The sequence below is a fragment of the Acomys minous genome (assembly GCF_964271855.1).
Source record: "Acomys minous genome assembly, chromosome: 1".
In the NCBI taxonomy this organism is placed as follows: domain Eukaryota; kingdom Metazoa; phylum Chordata; class Mammalia; order Rodentia; family Muridae; genus Acomys; species Acomys minous.
Genome location: NC_140483.1, coordinates 119260535 through 119278709, shown reverse-complemented (window position 1 = coordinate 119278709; position 18175 = coordinate 119260535). Strand labels below are relative to the sequence as shown.

The 18175-nt window shown below is 44.0% G+C and overlaps 1 protein-coding gene across 6 annotated transcripts in view; it reads left to right on the top strand.

Moving 5' to 3' along the window:
• ASPH (aspartate beta-hydroxylase) overlaps positions 1–18175 on the top strand; it is a 204669-nt gene that overhangs the window by 183998 nt on the left and 2496 nt on the right. For all 6 annotated transcript variants that reach the window (XM_084776185.1, XM_084776183.1, XM_084776181.1 and 3 more), the window contains 3 exons: positions 246–381; positions 7291–7382; positions 7752–7885. In XM_084776185.1, coding sequence (XP_084632311.1) covers positions 246–381; positions 7291–7382; positions 7752–7885 — 362 coding nt within the window. The remainder of the gene's footprint in view (positions 1–245; positions 382–7290; positions 7383–7751; positions 7886–18175) is intronic.

Below are 18175 nucleotides of genomic sequence, written 5' to 3'. Positions count from 1 at the left end.
TAATAAGCTGCCTTCCTATCTGAATGCCTTCTCTCAGTCCCTTCCCCCCCCCCTCCTCTCTCCTTCCCTCCCTCCCCCCACCCCCAATATACTTGAAAAAAGGTTTGAAAAAAAATAATCTAAATGAAAGCAAGAATTTTATTTCTTTTGTAAACAAACAAACAAAAACAAACTGAAAGTCATTATGAGATATTCTGCAAGGCACATTTTTTCATCTCAGTGAAGCTAAAAAATCTTCTTTGAAGTCTTTAGAGAGAAACTGGAAGCTGATCCGAGATGAGGGCCTCACGGTGATGGATAAAGCCAAGGGTCTCTTCCTGCCTGAAGATGAAAATCTCCGGGAGAAGGGGGACTGGAGCCAGTTCACGCTGTGGCAGCAAGGTGAGCTCTGGGCTTCTGGATGGTCTTTCTCATGCATTGACCAGAGGAGACAAGTGACAGGAGTCTTCCGGTGACAGCTGCCTAGGAGTTTTGATAAGCACTCACTGTTTTTGAAACACGTGTATGTATTTGTGTGTATACATATGTGTATTTGAATAAATACATAAGGGATTTCAATGTTCCTAGTCTTCTCTGTTATAGAGTGCACTGTTAACTGTCCATACTGCGTATGTGTAACTGGAAAGCCCACCCCGTCTATCGCTGTCTCAGAGAGGAGTGTCTCTGAGCTGGATGCACTACCATAAAATGCAGGTGGTGCTGTGGACCAAAGTGATGTCAGTGTGGGTAGAGCTACGGCAAAGGATAACATTGTTTTATGTCACGACTGTTTTCTAACTCCTCATTGATAACTTTCTTCTTGTTATTGTTCTCTCTGTTGATTTTTAATTGTTCTGGTAAACACTTTGGCTGAAACACCGTAGTAAAATTGTTGCATTCTTTATTAATATAGGCATCTCAGGTTAATGGTATGTGGCTTCGGATGCTTAATCTATACTGTGTTATTTTTCACCAGATTCAAAACAGGCTAAATTTATGTCCTGAATTCCACTTTGAATCAAAGTAATTGTGTGTGTGTGTGTGTGTGTTTGTATGTGTGTGTGTGTGTGTATAACAAACATGTGTTTTTGTTTTTGGTTTTTTTTTATATAGCTCCAGTATACCTCTATAGTCTTTAAATAGTATGATTGGTATTGAACTATATTTGTGTGGGTGTTGGTGTGTGAGAGAGTGTATGTGCATGAATGAGAGGGTGTGTGTGTGTGAGAGAGAGTGTGTGTGTATATAAAAGAGCATGTGTAAGAGTGTGTGTATGTAAGAGGGTATATGAGAGTGTATGTGTGCAAGAAAATGTGTATATGTAAGAAAGTATGTGTGTAAGAAAATATGTGAAAAAGTGTATGTGTATGTAAGAGAAAGTGTGTGTGTAACAGAGTATGTGTGAGAGTGTGTGTATGTAAGAGAAAGTGTATGTGTAACAGAGTATGTGTGAGAGTGTGTGTGTGTAAGAGAGTGCGTGTGTGTGAGAGAGAGAGTATGTGTGTAGTAAATAAGAGAAATTGTGTTATATATGTGTGTGTTCCAGGAACACACAGGTAAATGATGTCCCACCAAGTTTTATCCTCAGTTCTTATATTCCTTTTTGAATAATCTATTTTCTTTTCTTTATTATATTTTTATTATTTAAAACACTTTTCTAATTTAAATATATTTTGATCATATTCTTCCCCTCCCTCAAGCCCTTCCAGATAATTCCTTCCTCCCTACCTACCCAACTTTTAAGTTTTTTCTCAAAAGTCAAACAAAAACCTAAAACCTACTAAACCCCCCAATCCAAGAGAACAAAGTAAAACAACACCCCCCCCCGCCCGCCAAACAACACCAAACTGTAACCAAATAAAAGCACAAGGGCGCACACACACACACACACACACACACACACACACACACACACACAGACACACACCCTTCCTAGCAGGTATAAATGAAAGTTCAGTTGTTAGCATTCACTCTAGTGGCTAGGTTTTAAGTATTTCTTTTGTTTGTTCATTTTTAAAAATATAACAAGATAAAACAAAAACTATCACATCGAAGTTGAGCAAGGCAAACCAGCAGAAGGAAAAGAGCCCAAGAGAAGGGCACAAGAATCAGAGGCCCAGTTGTTTGCTTATTCGGGAATTCCATAAAAACACTAAACTGGAAGCCAGGCTATAAACACAGAGGACCTAGTTTGGAGATTCCTGAGGGGCCCCTTAGGCCAACAATTCAATTCCTATAATCTTGACTATAGGAAGCTTCATTTGGTGACAAGATGGCCAGCTGGGACTCTGTTTCTCCATTATTTGTATATGTTTTAGATTTCTTCTGTATTCAGTTTCCATACTACCCTTCAAATGCCCTTTAATTTTCTCTATCACTCCATGTCTTCCCTCCCACAGCCTCCTCTTGATCCTCCCTTTCTAGCCCCCCTCAATTCATCCATCTCTATCCTATTTCTCTTTCCTAACCAGATCTACCTGTTCCCTCTAGTCCCTTCCTCTTACGTCCCCTCTGTGGGTTTGTGGATTGTAGTTTGGTAATCACTGAGTTGACAGCTAATATCCACATGTAAGTGAATACATACCATTTTTGTCTTTCTGGGACTAGGTTGCCTCATTCAGGATGATTTTTTTTTTCTAGTTCCATCCATTTATCTGGGAGTTTCATGATTTTGGTTATTTTTTTCATGGCCGAGTAGTACTCTATTGTGTAAATGTACCACATTTTCTTTATCTATTCTTCTGTTGAGAAGAACAACAGATTGTTTCCAGTTTCTGGCTATTATAAATAAGGCTACAATGAGCATGGTTGAACAACAGTATCTTAGGTAAGATGAAGTATCCTTAGGGTAATGGCTGGTCCTTGACGCAGATCAATTCCCATCTTCCTGTGGAACAGCCACACTCATTTCCATTGCGGTTGTAGAAGTTTACACTCTCAGCAATATACATGAGTGCTCCCCTTACTCCACATCCTCTCCAGCTTGAGCTGTCACTTATCTTCTTGATCATAGCCATTCTGACAGGAGTAAGATGGAATCTCAAAGTAACTTTAACTTGCATTTCCCTGATGGCTAAGGATGCTGGTCATTACTTTAAGTGTTCTCAGCCATTTCAGTTTCCTCTATTGAGAATTCTTTGTTTAGATCTGTCTCCCATTTTTTAATTGGGCTGTTTTCTTGATATCTAATTTCTTGAATTCTTTATATGTTTTAGATATTAGCCCTCTATCAGTTATGTAGTTGGTAATAATATTTTCCCATTCTGTAGGCTGCCACTTTGAATGATGGTGTGGCTCAGCTGTTAATGGCTAGATTCAAAACCAAAAAAAAAAAAATAAGAATAATCAACTTTTTAGCAATGAAGAAAGATATAATTGACAAATGTTTTCTTCACAAATAAGTTTTGTACCTGCAGCACTAGGGGCCCAGGCCAGTGCTAGAGCATTAGCTCGGAATGTGCGAGTCCCCGTGCTTGCTCACCAGAACTCTAATAAATTACTGATTGACTACTGTTAACCGTGTGTGTTGCTCACATATTAAACAATTATTGTCAACCGTGACGAAAATACAAAGGAAATATGCCACATGCATTTGTTCTAGAGCCTAGGGGAAATGGTGCTGATGGCTCCTCCATCACTTCTGGATGTCTGACTTCTAGGCCCTCTGCAGTCTGCTTGTGGCGCAGGGCAGAATGAGATGGGCACCTGTATCTTAAGGCACAGGGCTTGGAAACAACAGGCACAGTTTACACTGCTGGGCTGGGCAGCCACTATTCACTGACCAGAGCTGCCATGCAGAATGGAAGTTGTCTTCTCTGTAGAGTCTTGAACATTAAGAATATAGCCGGGTCTCTAGTTCCATGAATAGACCTGATGAGGTCACATGCAAGCAATGCCTTATTCTTTTATATCCGCATTACCCACTAGGTCTCTTCCCTGTGCCATTTTCCCAAAGAAACCAAGTTTATACTTGTTGAGAATTAACTTTGGTGACAGATAATGAAAATGGCAGTAAATCCACTGCATTACCAATGCCGGGCATTCTTTTCTGAATTACAGAGTCAACCGAGTGCCTCCTGCCTGATAACTCGTGGTGTAACAAAGGGAGAAAGTGTGCTTTGAAGCATAGAATTTGGAAATCATAGGCCTCGATTATGGTCCCACGTGTAATCTCTCTTGCTCTATCATGTGGGCATGCTGTGAATCTCCTTAAAAAGAGTAATGACATAGTTATACTGAGTGTGGAGTAGTTACCACTGTCAGTGACTACTACGGAGAAGAGCACTGAATATATGACAACAATTCTGCAGTGTTGCTGGGTAATAAGAATGCATTAGTGATGGGCAATAAAGAGGTGGCCTTGAGGCCTGTGGTGGCCAGGGTTCTGTAGAATAAAAGAACTTACCGAAGGTAGAGGGAGGACTTGGTCAGAATGACTTACAGGCTGAGGTCCATCTAGTCCAACAATGACTGCCTATAAATGAAAAGTCCAAGAACTCAGTGGTTGCTCAGTCCATGAAGCCGGATGTCTCAACTGGTCTTCAGTTTAAGCTAGAATCTCAAAGGAGTGGGCTCTAATGCCAATAAAGGGGTGGACTTGCTAGTGAGGGCACGAGCAAGCAGGCAGAGAGAAACTTCCTTCTTTTGTGTCCTTGATATAGGCTTCCAGCAGAAGTGTGGCCCAGATTACAAGTATGTCTTCCCACCTCAAAAGATCTGGATTAAAGGTCTCACTCCCCACCTCAAAGACCCAGATTGGAAGTACATCTTCCCACTTCAAATGATCTAATTAAGCAAAAGTCCCTCACAGGCGTGCCCAGCTAGCTTCGAGTGTCAGTTAACTCCAGATGTAGACAACTGACATAGCCATCACAGGCCTATCTGAAAGCCTAGGTGTCGGGTCCATGCCTTCTGTACTGGAATTCCCAGCTCTCTGCTCTTCCATTTACTGTGTGACCCTTCTGTGTGTCAGTGTGTCCTCTGTATGATAAGGACCTGAGTGCCCGAGTGCCCGCCCGCCTTCCTGGGTGCAGTGCACATCCTACATCATCACATGTGACCGTGGTGAGCACAACGGGGATGTTGTGCTTAGTGGGTCCTTTCAATCCCACGTGGATACTTAAAACTACTGGTTGCAAGTCATGGATGTGCCACCACAACTGCATTACCTTCTCCTGAGAGAAAATCTGTATTTTCCGACTACAAGAGATAGACCAGCTATATCCCTGATCTTGAGACCAGAGATATGTCAGGTTTCAGAGTTTTTCTGATCTGGGAATATTGGCGTGGACTTTGCTTGTTACTGTTTCTGATCAAACAACCATAGGCTAGACCTGAGGTCATTTGAATACCATATCCCTGAATGCTCAATTAGGTTTTAGTTGTGGATATGTAGATTAGGGACCCTCACTTTTGATGCACCTAGAGGTCTCTAATCCAGACCCAACCAGGAGAACCCTGGTGACAGGAATCATTTGGTAGTTTTGGCACAACTGACCAATCAGGTGTTACACAAGCTCAGGCCTCACCAGTTTGCTGAGGGAAACCCAGATGCTTTGGTGGCTTTTCAAGCTACCTGACTTCACCCAGCCCCAGTCTTAGCAGCATAGGCCATAGCTGATGGTCTCCTGCCAGCCTTCGCTCTCCAAGCCTTGCTCATAGATGCCCTGGAACACCAAAGCTAAAAAGTATGTTTATGGTAGTTTATATATTTATATGTTGTTCTTTCAAACTGACATGGCTTGTTTGGCTCATTGGGGTACACTATTACTAACTAAAAAGAGCAGCTAGTAGTGTACTGCATTAAGAAATAAAAAGCTCATCTGCAAGGGCTGGAGAGATGGCTCAGTAGTTAGGAGCACTGTCTGCTCTTCCAAAGGACCTGGGTTCAATTCCTGGTACACACATGGCAGCTCACAACTGTCTTTAAATCCAGTTCCAAAGCATCTGACACCTACATACCAATGCACATGAAATAAAAGTAAATAAAAATTATTTGAAAAAAGAAGCAAAGAGTTAATGAAACTCTATAAGCTGTTTTCTAAGCCAAGAGATGCTCTTGACTGAGGTAAAAGTTATGACTCTGTATCTCTTGGAACTCATTTTGTCCTCAGCATAAGATTATCATATGTACATTAGCACTGAGGTCGAGATCCTCTTTAGATGTAGCTTTTTTAAATAGGGATTTTGAATAGGAAAACAAAAATTCTGTCTTAAAAACAAAACAAAAGAAAAACAGCCAGGCATGGTGACGCACACCTTTAATCCCAGCACTCGGGAGATAGAGGTAGGTGGATCTCTGTGAGTTCGAGGCCAGTCTGGTCTACAAAGCAAGTCCAGGACAGCCAAGGCTACATAGAGAAGCCCTGTCTCGAAGAAAAAAAAAGCAAAACATAAAAAAACCCAGAACTGTGGTTTACCTCCTCTATGAGAGCTAGTGGTACTGCATACATTCTGAGCAGCTCTTCCCAAGCAGAGTCGGGAGAATTTTACATGATCCAGGATACTGAAGATGCTGAAGATGATGCTCCAGGATCTGCTCTTGATACAATTACTCATAAAAACATTTTGCTTAAAGCTCCTCATGCTCTTCATTTAAATGCCATTTTATCAACTTTAAAAGTTCTTCATTGAAAATACACTAAATTTCAACTCAAAATGTTTTGCTATCTCTTAGAAGTGCAGTTGAGACAGGGATAGAATATAATGTATTTTCCTTTCTTGGAAGCTGTATTAATTTCCAGTGTGTGCTGTAATACATTGGCACAAACCAGTGGCATAAAAGCATGACTCAGAAGCCTGAAGTGAGTTTTCACTGCCTAAAACCAAGTTGTTATCCTTTGGTGGGCTTCAGATTCTAGAATCTGCCCATGGCTCTTATCTTACATCCCTCTTCCATCTCTAAAGCCGGCAGTGGCTGGTCAATCTTTTCTAATCCAAATCGCTGACTCTTCACTCTCACTTTTGCACATTTAAGGGCCCTATGATAACAGTGGCTTCTAACTGTCGTTCTCTCGGTCTTCACATTCCTACAGTGATGGAGATTATACAAGCACATGAGTTTCAAATGGGGATGTGATAAAGTTATAATGCAGTTTGTTTTCTGAGGTGTGTGTATGTGTGTGTGTGTGTATGTGTGTTTGTGTGTGTGTGTGTGTGTACTTCAGTAGGGTCACTAGGTTGGTCAGCTTGTACTTGAACTCCTAGGCTCAAATGACCCTCCCAGTTAACTTCCAGAGTGGCTGAGACCACAGATGCATCATGGCAGCTGGGATTTGCTTCTCACAATAGTCTTATCCTGTTTTGTTCTAGGAAGGAAAAATGAGAATGCCTGTAAAGGAGCTCCTAAGACCTGTGCTTTACTCGAAAAGTTCTCCGAGACAACAGGATGCAGGAGAGGACAGGTACCAAGGATGTTTTCAGAGGTGGGAAGAACAGAGTTCGTTGTCAGGAAAGAGACAGAACTGACTTTTACAAAAAAAAAAAATCACAATTATTTCCCTTGGCACGATAGGTGTCTCTCTTTTTTCCCCATCCACTTTTTAATGAAACATAATTTCATGTGGTTGATGTCAGAATGTGAAGGTGGAAAATGTTGAGCGTTATGTCACATTGTGGAAAATGGGAGGGCTTGCTTTTTTGGCTCCTTTACAAAGAAATAAGATGTGAACATAAGTCCCAAGGGTTACAAAGACTCTCGTGAATTGATAGCAATTTGACTGCTTCTCGGCACCTTGGTAAATGGATGATTGGGTGTCATGATTTCTGTGCAGATCAAATATTCCATCATGCACCCTGGCACTCATGTGTGGCCACACACGGGACCCACAAACTGCAGACTCCGAATGCATCTAGGGTTGGTGATTCCCAAGGAAGGCTGCAAGATCCGGTGTGCCAATGAGACCAGGTATGCTTCCTTGTCATCTTCTTTTTCACCCATCACTCAACAACAGGTGATCCTTACAAAGTCTCTGTTTGGGCCTGGAGAAATAGCTCAGAGGTAAAGAGCACTGGCTGCTCTTCCAAAGGTCTTGAGTTCAATTCCCAGCTGGGTTAGCGGGATGCGATCATCACTTAGCTTTTGAAGGCATCATCCAAACAGTGTTCCGACAGATGGTCCTGGTAAAAAGTACTCCAGCTGGCTAAATGACAATCCCTTTGCTCAAGATAGCCATGACAGGAAAAGGGCCCAATAAGTGCCACGCAGGAAATCAAACTCTTCATCCCCGCCATCTTTGCTTATTTACAGGGAAGTGAACACAAGGAGTACATACAGTAAGAATATGATAAATTCATCATTAATATTAATAGTGACTTTACCAGATTTTAACAGTGCTTTGTCAGGCTTAATGCTTGCCCAGTGACCCCGGAAGAGGTGGACCCCTCATCTGTCTTGGCACGGCTGTGTGCTTGGAATATAATTCAAGTCATAATACCTAGGGTGGAGCTTACTTCCCGACTACCTATATGCTGGAAAGTTATTCTGAAATGGAGGTCTTTGCAGATGTCAAGTCTATGCTTTTGAAATAAGATCAGCCCAGGTGGGCTCCTACATCCAACCATGTCAGTATCAAAGGATAAAGAAGAAGATACAGGGAGGAGGGCGTGAAGATAGAGGGCAGAGCTTGGAGTTAGGCATCTACTATCTGAGGTACCCCAAGGCTAAGAGAGGACTGCAGAAGCAGGACAGTGGCTGTGGCTGCTGGGGGCAAGCCAGGCTGGGGAAAGCCAAGCTGGCCGAATCGCTGGCCTCTGAAGAAGCTACTGGACAACTCAAGAGTTGGCCCAGGGCAGGAAAAAAGAAGGGTGGCTGAAGGACGGAGAGTTGAGAGACAGCAAGAGAGGGTGGAGAGCTGAGAGGGACCTAGGATCAAATGCTGCAAGGAGCCAAAACCAGAGAAGCTGCAGGCTTTGGGCTCCAGAGAGCTAGGTGTGCAGGGCCAAGGGTCTCAGATGCGGGCTATGACACTGGCCAGTGTGAAAGACCGAGGAATCTACTTTTTAGGCCTGTGCAGAGCGGTAACACTGGCTACTGTCAGGCCTCAAGCCAGGACGCCAGCATCTTGGCTTCCTAGGCACACCTAAAAGCCTTAGCAGTCCCAGGTTAGGAGATCCCATCCCCGAGGAAGCAGCACGTTTTATTGTTCGCTCCTGTTTTCTGCTGCTTCTCCCCACAGCCAACCATGCAAGGAACTGAGGCGCCAAAGGCACACACTTGGAGAACTCCTTGGCCTGCTCGTAGTGTGTATCTGGGTAGACAGCCAAACCCTCAGCCCGTTGGTTGGCAATACTGCTGTGTGTCGCCACATCAAAGTGCCCAATAGGCTTGCTTTCAGGAAATCAGATGGAAGCATTTTCTCAATCAAGGTTCTTCTTCCGAGAAAAGTCTAGCTCAGTGGTTCTCAACTTTCCCAAAGCTGTGACCCTTTAATATGGCTCCTCATGTTGTGGTGGCTCCTCCTCCAACCATAAAATCATTTTTGTTGCGCCTTCGTAACTGTAATCTTGAGACTGTTATGAATCGTAATGTAAGTATCTATTTTTTTCTTATCGTCTTAGGGAAATGGTGAAAGGGTCATTTGACACTCCCAAAGGGGCCTTGGCCCACCCATTGAGAACTACTGGGTTATACTTGCAAGGTGATCATTTTAAATGCTAGAAGCAGCTGAGGAGCATGAGGTCACCTGTGTGGCAGGCCCTCCTTTAGGGCTGTACATGAGCTCACTAGGAAAGTTGATGCACAGCTGAATAAACTTGAACTGGCAGCTAAGCAAGCCACCAGGAAGTGGAAATTGATTACGACTCTAAGAAGTGGCTAAGTTGTGTAGGAATTATCCTGTATCTATAAGAGGCCAGCCCAAACTACACTGTGACTGGGCTAAGTGCCTGTGACTTCATTACTCTTGCAGACCAGCACCATGGCCTGGAACAGCACTGAAAGGGAGTCAGGAAAGTGTACACTGGCATTAGTGACCAATGAGACGTGAAGGGACATGTAGCCATTCACTTTCTTTATATATTACTATACAAATAAACGCACACTCTCTCACTACATATGTCTAACATTTTATAAGATGTGTTTTTCTGACTCTCTTGAAGCTCCAAGTAGGAGGTTATATAAAAGGCATGCTAAAATAACTACATTATGAAAACGGAATTTTCATCTGCCATAAGTTCATAGTACTTTTTGTTGCTTTGTTTTAAGAGGGTACCTGACAAGGTGCACTAAGTTGTACAGTTTTCACGCTAGAAAAGCTGTGAATTTTAAATAATTTACAACCGAAGTTTTCCCCTCCCACTTTCCCCCTCCCCACTAACAAAGAACTATCCCACAAAACTAGTCCCTGTTCACTTTGTGCTGCAGTGAGACTTTAGTCACAGATGGCCTCCCCCTCTGCGGCCATACAAGAGGAGCGCTTCTAACCGGGCGGATGCTTTCCCAGGGGTTTGTTCAATGCTGAATAATAGCATTTTACATCTAATCAGCTTGGCAAATTAAAGGCTTCGGTATAGTGTTCGGTTCAGCACGGGCTGAGTATGCAGCTCTTCCCTACACTCAGGTAGATAGAACGCACACATGTGTGTAGCTACCCTCCATGGGAAACTGCGGTCCCTGTGGTGAAAATGGATTGTGTCCCAAGCATTTGATTGTTGAGTGAACTGTTATGAAGTTGGAAATCATTTCCCCAGGACAGTAGTAAATGATGTGGCAGTTACTGGGGTCAATCTCCAAAAGCTTTATAAACCACAGTTTTTCTTAGTAGGATCTGAGAAGCGGTGACTGTGTTGGGGAAGGTACATCCTGAGGTCTGTCTTCAAATTTGAGCATTGTGTATTTTCATAAAGGCAGATTACCAACACTGAATTACCATGACCTGAGTTTAATTCCTTGCTTTCTTACTTGGTGTGGCTTTAGATGACTTGGCACCCTCATTGTCCTAGTCAAAAAGTCTTCATGACCAAAGCAACTCTTATTTAAAAAAAAAAAAAAAAGGTATTTAATTGGGGTCTTGCTTACAGGTTCAGGGGCTTAGTTCATTACCATTATGGTAGGGGATTTGGCAGCTGCAGGCGGGTGCCAGAGCAGTAGCTGAGAGTAACATCCTAATCTGCAAACAGAGAGAAAGGGAGGAAGGGCGAGAGAGAGAGAGAGAGAGAGAGAGAGAGAGAGAGAGAGAGAGAGAGAGAGAGAGAGAGAGACAGAGAGACAGAGACAGAGAGAGACAGAGAGAGACAGAGAGACAGAGACAGAGACAGAGACAGAGACAGACAGAGACAGACAGAGACAGACAGAGACAGACAGAGACAGACAGAGACAGAGACTGAGACTGAGACTGAGACTGAGACAGAGACACAGAGAGACAGAGAGACACAGAGAGACACAGAGACACAGAGACACAGAGAGACACAGAGACACAGAGAGACAGAGAGACAGAGAGACAGAGAGACACAGAGAGATTAGGCCTGGTATGAGCTTTCAGAACTTTAGAGCCCTCCCCAGTGCTCACACACACGCTTCTTCCAGCAAGACCAAACCTGCTCCAACAAGGCCACACTTCCTAATCCTTCTCAAATAGTACCACTCTCTGATGACTAAGCATTCAAATATATGAGGCTATGGAGGCCATTCTTATTCAGCCATCACATTCGTTAACTCTGAGTTTTCTCATCTGTAAAATGGGAATAATAAATGCCTGTTTGTTCATAATCTGAGTATTAAAGCCATCCATAGGAATACACTCAGAATCATTACCGAGTTCTGTGTGGTTCATGCACTCCATATATTTGAGCTTTTGTACCCTTGTGTCTGGCTGCTGCAGAAGTGATTTGTCTGTCCTGTAGATTCCAGGGAGTGAGGCCAGCATTCCAATAACATCAATGATGGTTTTGTCACTTGGATTATAAACTCAGGGGCCTTACGGATCCAAGAAATGATGAAATAGAGTCAGGCTTGTTGACTCATGTCTTTAATCCCAGTGTTCAGGGAGGCAGAGGCAGCCTGATCACCATGACTTCAAGCCCAGCCTGATCTACAAAGTGAGTCCAAGACAGCCAAGGCTACACAAAGAAACCTTGTTTCAAAAAACAAAAAGAAAAAAAAAAAATGAATGAAAGCAGGGGCAGGAGAAAGAAAAAAAAAATGAGATAGTCCCTGGAAGGTGCATTGGGCCATGGTTGGTGAAGGCATGGTGCACATGGGGACTGTGATTGAGTGTTTTGCCCAAGGTTTGCTTGTTGCAGAATAGTGAAATTTTACATCTGAGCAACTGGACAAGTTAGAGGCATCAGTATAGTATGTGTGACCCTGTTGGCTCGGCACAACTCTCTCCCCAATGTGTATGCCTCGCCCTTCTTTCTGTACCAGCCCTGAGAGCAGAAATTGGGCTCAGAGCTGTCATCTCCTCCTGTGGCTCTGTTCTAGCTCCAGCTGTGATAAAGTGCTGACCACAGTCAACTCGGGGGAGGAAAGGGTTTCTTTCATCTTACACTTTGCAGTCTACCATCTGGAGAAATCAAGGCAGGAACCGAAGAGGAGACCATGGAAGAAGGCCTCTCACTTGCTTGCTCCCTGTGACTTTCTCAGCTGGCTTTCATATATGTCCCAGATCAGGGCTAACACACCAACAGTGAGCTGGGCCTTTCCACATCAGTCATTAATCAAGAAAATGCCCCCACAGACCTGGCCACAGGCCAAACTGATGGGAGCAGCAGCTCAACTGAGATGCTCTAGTCCTGGGTCAGGTTGACATACACTAACCAGCTCAGGCCCGTGAACTTTTCTCTGCCACTCCATCCTCCCTCTTGCAGTGTGTGTTCTTACCTGTTTATCTATGTCACAGCCCCTTCTGCTATTGATAACCTACAACCAAAAGAAGGAAGGTAGAACTAACCAGGAGAGGCCCAGAGGAGGACACAGGGCTGACTTTTGACCAGGTCAGGAATTCTTCTGGTAGGCCAGCTGGAAGGAAGGCTGTCCCCACAAGGGACTGAGAGAAGAGTCCGAGCTTGAGTGTGCCATGGAATACCTTTTTAAAAATCCTAATTGGAAGAAAGGTTCTCTGTGAAGTTAGGTGATGTTTCATGTACTCACAATTGAGGAAAATAGCAAGCACTGCCCATGTCTTAGACGAACATTTGCTTACTGTTTCTTGTTATATAAAGAATGAACTCCTCATAACCAAGGGTTTCACTCAAAGAATTAAGAGAAGTGTAGTGCTGTAAGGAGACCTTGGGTCCACCTTATCCCTTTCCAAACATAGGCAAATTGATAAACTAAAGCCATAAGTGAAATGCTTTGCCCCAGTCAAAGATGGTTAGCAGCGGTTAGCAAAAACACAAATGGCCTGACTTCCAAACCAATGAGATGCAAGGGGTGGGGGGGGGGCGGGGGGGCAGTTCTGTCAGTGTGCATTCTGAGGGAAGAAGGAACAGAAGAGGGTGATAACTCAGCTTCACATCAGTGAGAGCATGTGGGGTCTAAAGTAGATGAGAATTTACCAAGGTTGGGTTGGGCTTTATTGTTGATGAGCTCTGAGCCCGCTTTTCCTGTGTTCCGCTCGGCCGGATAAAATACCTCATCCTCAGATGCTAGGACATGGTGGTCTTGGACTGCAACAGCTAACCAAACCCAACGGATTCCCACAGCTTCTACAGAGTCAGCCTGTCCTGAGCAAGCTGGACGTGTCTCGATGCAGGTTCTTTGGATAAAAATTCCGACCATGTCATGACTTTTGCCCAGTGGAAAGCGTTCTAGCATAGCTCACTGCCGTTTTTATCTGTAGGATTTCTCCCGTTTATTTATTTATCTATCTGTTTATTTAATCACTTTACAGCCTGATCCCAGCTGCTTCCCTCCTCTCCTCCCAGTCCCTCCCTCATGCACCCCACCCCCCATTTCTCCCTCCTGCCATCTCAGACTAAGCACATCCCCTCCCACTGAGGCCAGGGAGGGGAAAGGGATCCTAAGGTGGGTGACAGAGTCAGAGGCAGCTTCCTACCCACCCCGCTCGAATTCTTAGGGGACCCACATGATGGCCATGCTGCACATCTGCTACATATGTGTAGGGCATTGAGGTGTGGTCCATGTATGCCCTGTGGTCTCTGTGAGCCCCCATGGGCTCAGGTTAATTGACTCTGTAGGTCTTCTTATGATGTCCTTGACCCCCTCTGGATGCCTCAATCCTTCTTCCCACTCTTCCACAAAACTCCTTGAGCTTGGGCTATTGTTTGGGTGCGGGTCTCTGCATCTGTTTCCATCAGCTGCCAGATGAATCCTCTCAGAAGACAGGTATGCTAGGCTCCTGTCTACAAGAATAGTGAAGTATCATTAATAGTGTCAGGACCTGGCTTTCTCCCAGGAGATGTGTCTTAAGTTGGACCAGTCATTGGTTTGCGATTCCCTCAATGTCTGCCCCATCTTTATCCCTACACTTCTTGTAGGTGAGACAAATTTTGGGTTGAAGGTTTTAGGGGTGGGTTGGTGTACCCCTTTGAAGATGACCCTAGCTGAGACGCCTAGCATTAGGGGATGTGGAGCCTGAAGCCACCACTTCATATCTGTAGGATTTTAGGTGGAAGACTACAAGCATCTGGAGTCACCACTGTTAATTATTATTGGCGATAATTGTGTGATAAGATTATAGTTATTAAATATGCCTTGCCACCGTTATGCCATTATCATTAGTTATAATTATAATAATTTGAGAAGTTAAAGGATTATGCACTATTGCTTTATCTTGTTACTGGATATTCTTGCTTCTGTTGGCATAAGAGGCGGAAGGCCTTCTCTCAATGGTCAGGTATTCAAACAGTAAGAAGCATATTCATCCAGTCCCTACCACTCCTAAACTTGTATCTTGAGCCCTCACAGGAGAGATGTGGGACCAGTTCCAGGAGGCTGCTGCCCAAGGCCACCCTGAAAAGCGTTGCTGTCTTTTAGCTGCCTGCATCATAATTCAGCCATGACTTAGTTGTATTTGTTGGAGCTTTTCTTGGAAACCTGTGTCGGCTCAGGTTGAGGCACAGCTTGGATGAGATTCTGTTGTGCTTCCCTCTGCCTTTTCGGATAATTGAAGCTGAAGTTTTACTTGTTCTGCCTCTGAAAACTAGTGAAAAGACAAAGGACAGTATTTTTAAGGAAATGATCTGTACTAAGTAATGACCATTGCTGTGTTCTATGGAAACAGAAAGTTCAAGGACAAATATAAGCCCAGCAAGAGATAGTACCCGTGTAGTTTTTGTTTTGTGGTTTTGTGTATTTAATCATGGTAAAATACAAAAGTTAATCATGTTAACCATTTTAAAGTGTGTGGCTTGTTGCCATTAAGTTTATTCACATTGTACACTATTGCCACCACCGAGCTCCAGAGTGTCATATGAAGACAGGACTGTTGAACACTGGGTTCCTCCCCATCTCATTCCATGTCAGTCTCTATGAGCTCGACCGCTCCAGGACCTTATGCAAGCAGAGTCAGAGAGCCTGGCCTTTGGTGACTGCCTTGAGTCACTTAGCATAATGCCCTTAAGATGCATCTATGTCTGATTGGGGAAATGGTTCCTTGGGAAAAAAAATACACTTGTAGTCGCATCACAGGAATCCCTGCGTCTCTTAGGAGGACTCCTGACACAGGGGCCAAATGATTTTGCTTTCAGCTCAGTCCATTTGTTGAAAATCCATTTTGTGGAAGAAATGTCTTACATGCAGACCAGAAACATTACGTGATTCCTAAGTGGTAGTCTGGTTTAGGAAAATGGACAGATTGGAAATGAATCTTGCTTATACTATTAGCTTTGTCTAATATGCGAGTGGGTTACATACAGAATATTTTAAATCAGTGCTGCAGAGCACCCTGTAGGACCTCCCGCCATACCTCAGAAGAGAGCTGTGTGAAAGCCAAGATCTAAACCGAGTGTTAGCCTACACAAAGCATCAGGAGAAAAGCATGCACGTGGTGGATGTGCGGTGCTTCTCTAACCCACAGGAAGTTGTGAGCTGAGCCAGTGCCTCTGTATTTATATGTAGATAGTAGCATAACGATGATAAATATTAAGGGATGGAAATATGCTAAATGCTGTCACCTTTTAAATGAATTTTTTACTAGGAAAAAGATTTTGACTGTTGAAATTCCACTTAAGCATTTAAAATTTTGTATTGTACCTCAGCAGAGAGTTACAGCATGGCAGGAACAGTGTTGGCTGGTTACCAAATTGTCATTGAGATTTTATGTACTACCCAGTGCAGGCTGTGGCCCTGTGGCCATCTGGCCAAGTGATCCTGTGCATTGAAGTTCCCCAGAATGGCTGGCCTCTGGCCACTAGGGGGCAGTAGCGTGCTCCACAGGCGTTCCCGCACTGTGGGGACCAATGTAGGGGAGGCAAAGTCACTCCAGAGAAAAATAACTAACACATTGGAGAAATCTAACAATAAAATCTCTAGTTATTAAGTGATAAAAAGTAACTAATATTTGCACGTAAAAAGTTCAACCCGCCTTCTCCATCTACCACCCACCTACCTGCCAGTACCCCTCCCCCAAGGCGTGCCTCTCAGCTTTCTATCTTGAATGCAGCAAATGTGTTGCTTAGCTGTCTTATACAATTCCTCTGAATATAGGAAATATAGTGTTCACTCCAAGGTTTACAAAAGACAGAAACTTAGACTGTAGCAAATGACAGAAAAGGCATTCACTACCATGTAAAACCAAACCTGAAAAGAAAACTAAGACAAGAACAAACCAAAAAGAAAAGAAAGTCAACCTTCTTCTGAGATCTCTTAAACAGAGAGGTGGTCATTTTCTTGATCTTACTGTTATCAGAGAAGGCCATGTCAGTGGCTATAAGGGACAAAGCTACAGGACAGACAGAAGAAAAAGATGGCGGGTGCCCCAAAAGAGACAGCATCAAGGATCACAGCAGCCAAGTCACAGGACCAAGATGTGGGAGCAACCCAAATGCCACTTGGTAGATGAGGACAAGCTGGACCGGTGGGAGCATGCAGCAACACACCATCCAGCCTCGAAACAGAGAGAAGTTCTAGCGATGCTAAAACACGCGAGCCTTTTATCTTTTGTGTGGACATTGCTATGCTATCTCTGCCAATGAGATGAGCCAACTCAAGCCAAATTAGAATATATAAATGGACGTTTATTGGAGGTAGCTCCTGGGCAGGTTCACTGACCTCGCAGGAGGGGGTCGGTGAAGTCACTATGCAGAGGGAAACAGAAGGGTGGGGGCAGAGAGAAACCAGGCACTTACAGAGAAGAGAAGAGAGGAAAGGCAGAGAGAGAGAGAGAGAGAGAGAGAGAGAGAGAGAGAGAGAGAGAGAGAGAAAGAGGAGAGAGAGAGAGGGAGAATGCAAAATGTCTGGATTATATAAGGATAGCTTCTGAGGAAGGAAATCTTAGCCCCGGGCCTGGAAAGTTGAGTGCAGAGGACAGAGAATGCCAGCTATGCCCCATGACAGGTAGGGACTGAGGGATGCTGGGAGAACTCGGAGGCCAGGTCTACTTTGGTTTAATTGGCCTCTTGGCCACTTGTCCCGGTTCTGAATCCCAACAGAAGGAGTGTGACGGGGAAGTAGAATCCTGCGTGTGTGTGCGCACACATTTGTGTGAGGGTAAACATAGACGCATGTTTGCAACTGCAGATGTGTTAGACCTCAGAGACAACCTTGAGTGTCAGGCCTCCCCTTTTACATTGTTTGAGGCAGGGTCTCTCTTTTGTTCCTCACCACTGCATTCACCAGGCTGGCTGGCCAACAGGCTTCTGGGATGCCATGTCTCTCAGCTTCCCACCTCCCCAGAGGAATACTAGAGTCACAGGTGCTCATGCTCTGTGTCCAGCTTTTATGTGGGTTGTAGGGGCGTGGAAACTTGGTTCTTCACCACCCAGAAGCCTAAACCAGTCCCTGAAATGACAGCTGAGACAGCTGTGGAGTTTACATCCTAAATCAGGGCTTCTCAACATATCAGTCTCGACCCTTTTGGGAATCCAATGACACTTGTCACAGGGGTCACATATCAGATACCGTGCATGTCAGATACCTACATATGATTCATAACAGTAGCAAAATTACAGTTAGGAAATAGCAATGAAATAATTTTATAGTTGGGGCCACCACAACCTGAGGAGCTGTATTGCAGGGTTGCAGCATTAGGAAGATTGAGAACCAGTGTTCTAGATACTTGTTCTACTAAACAAA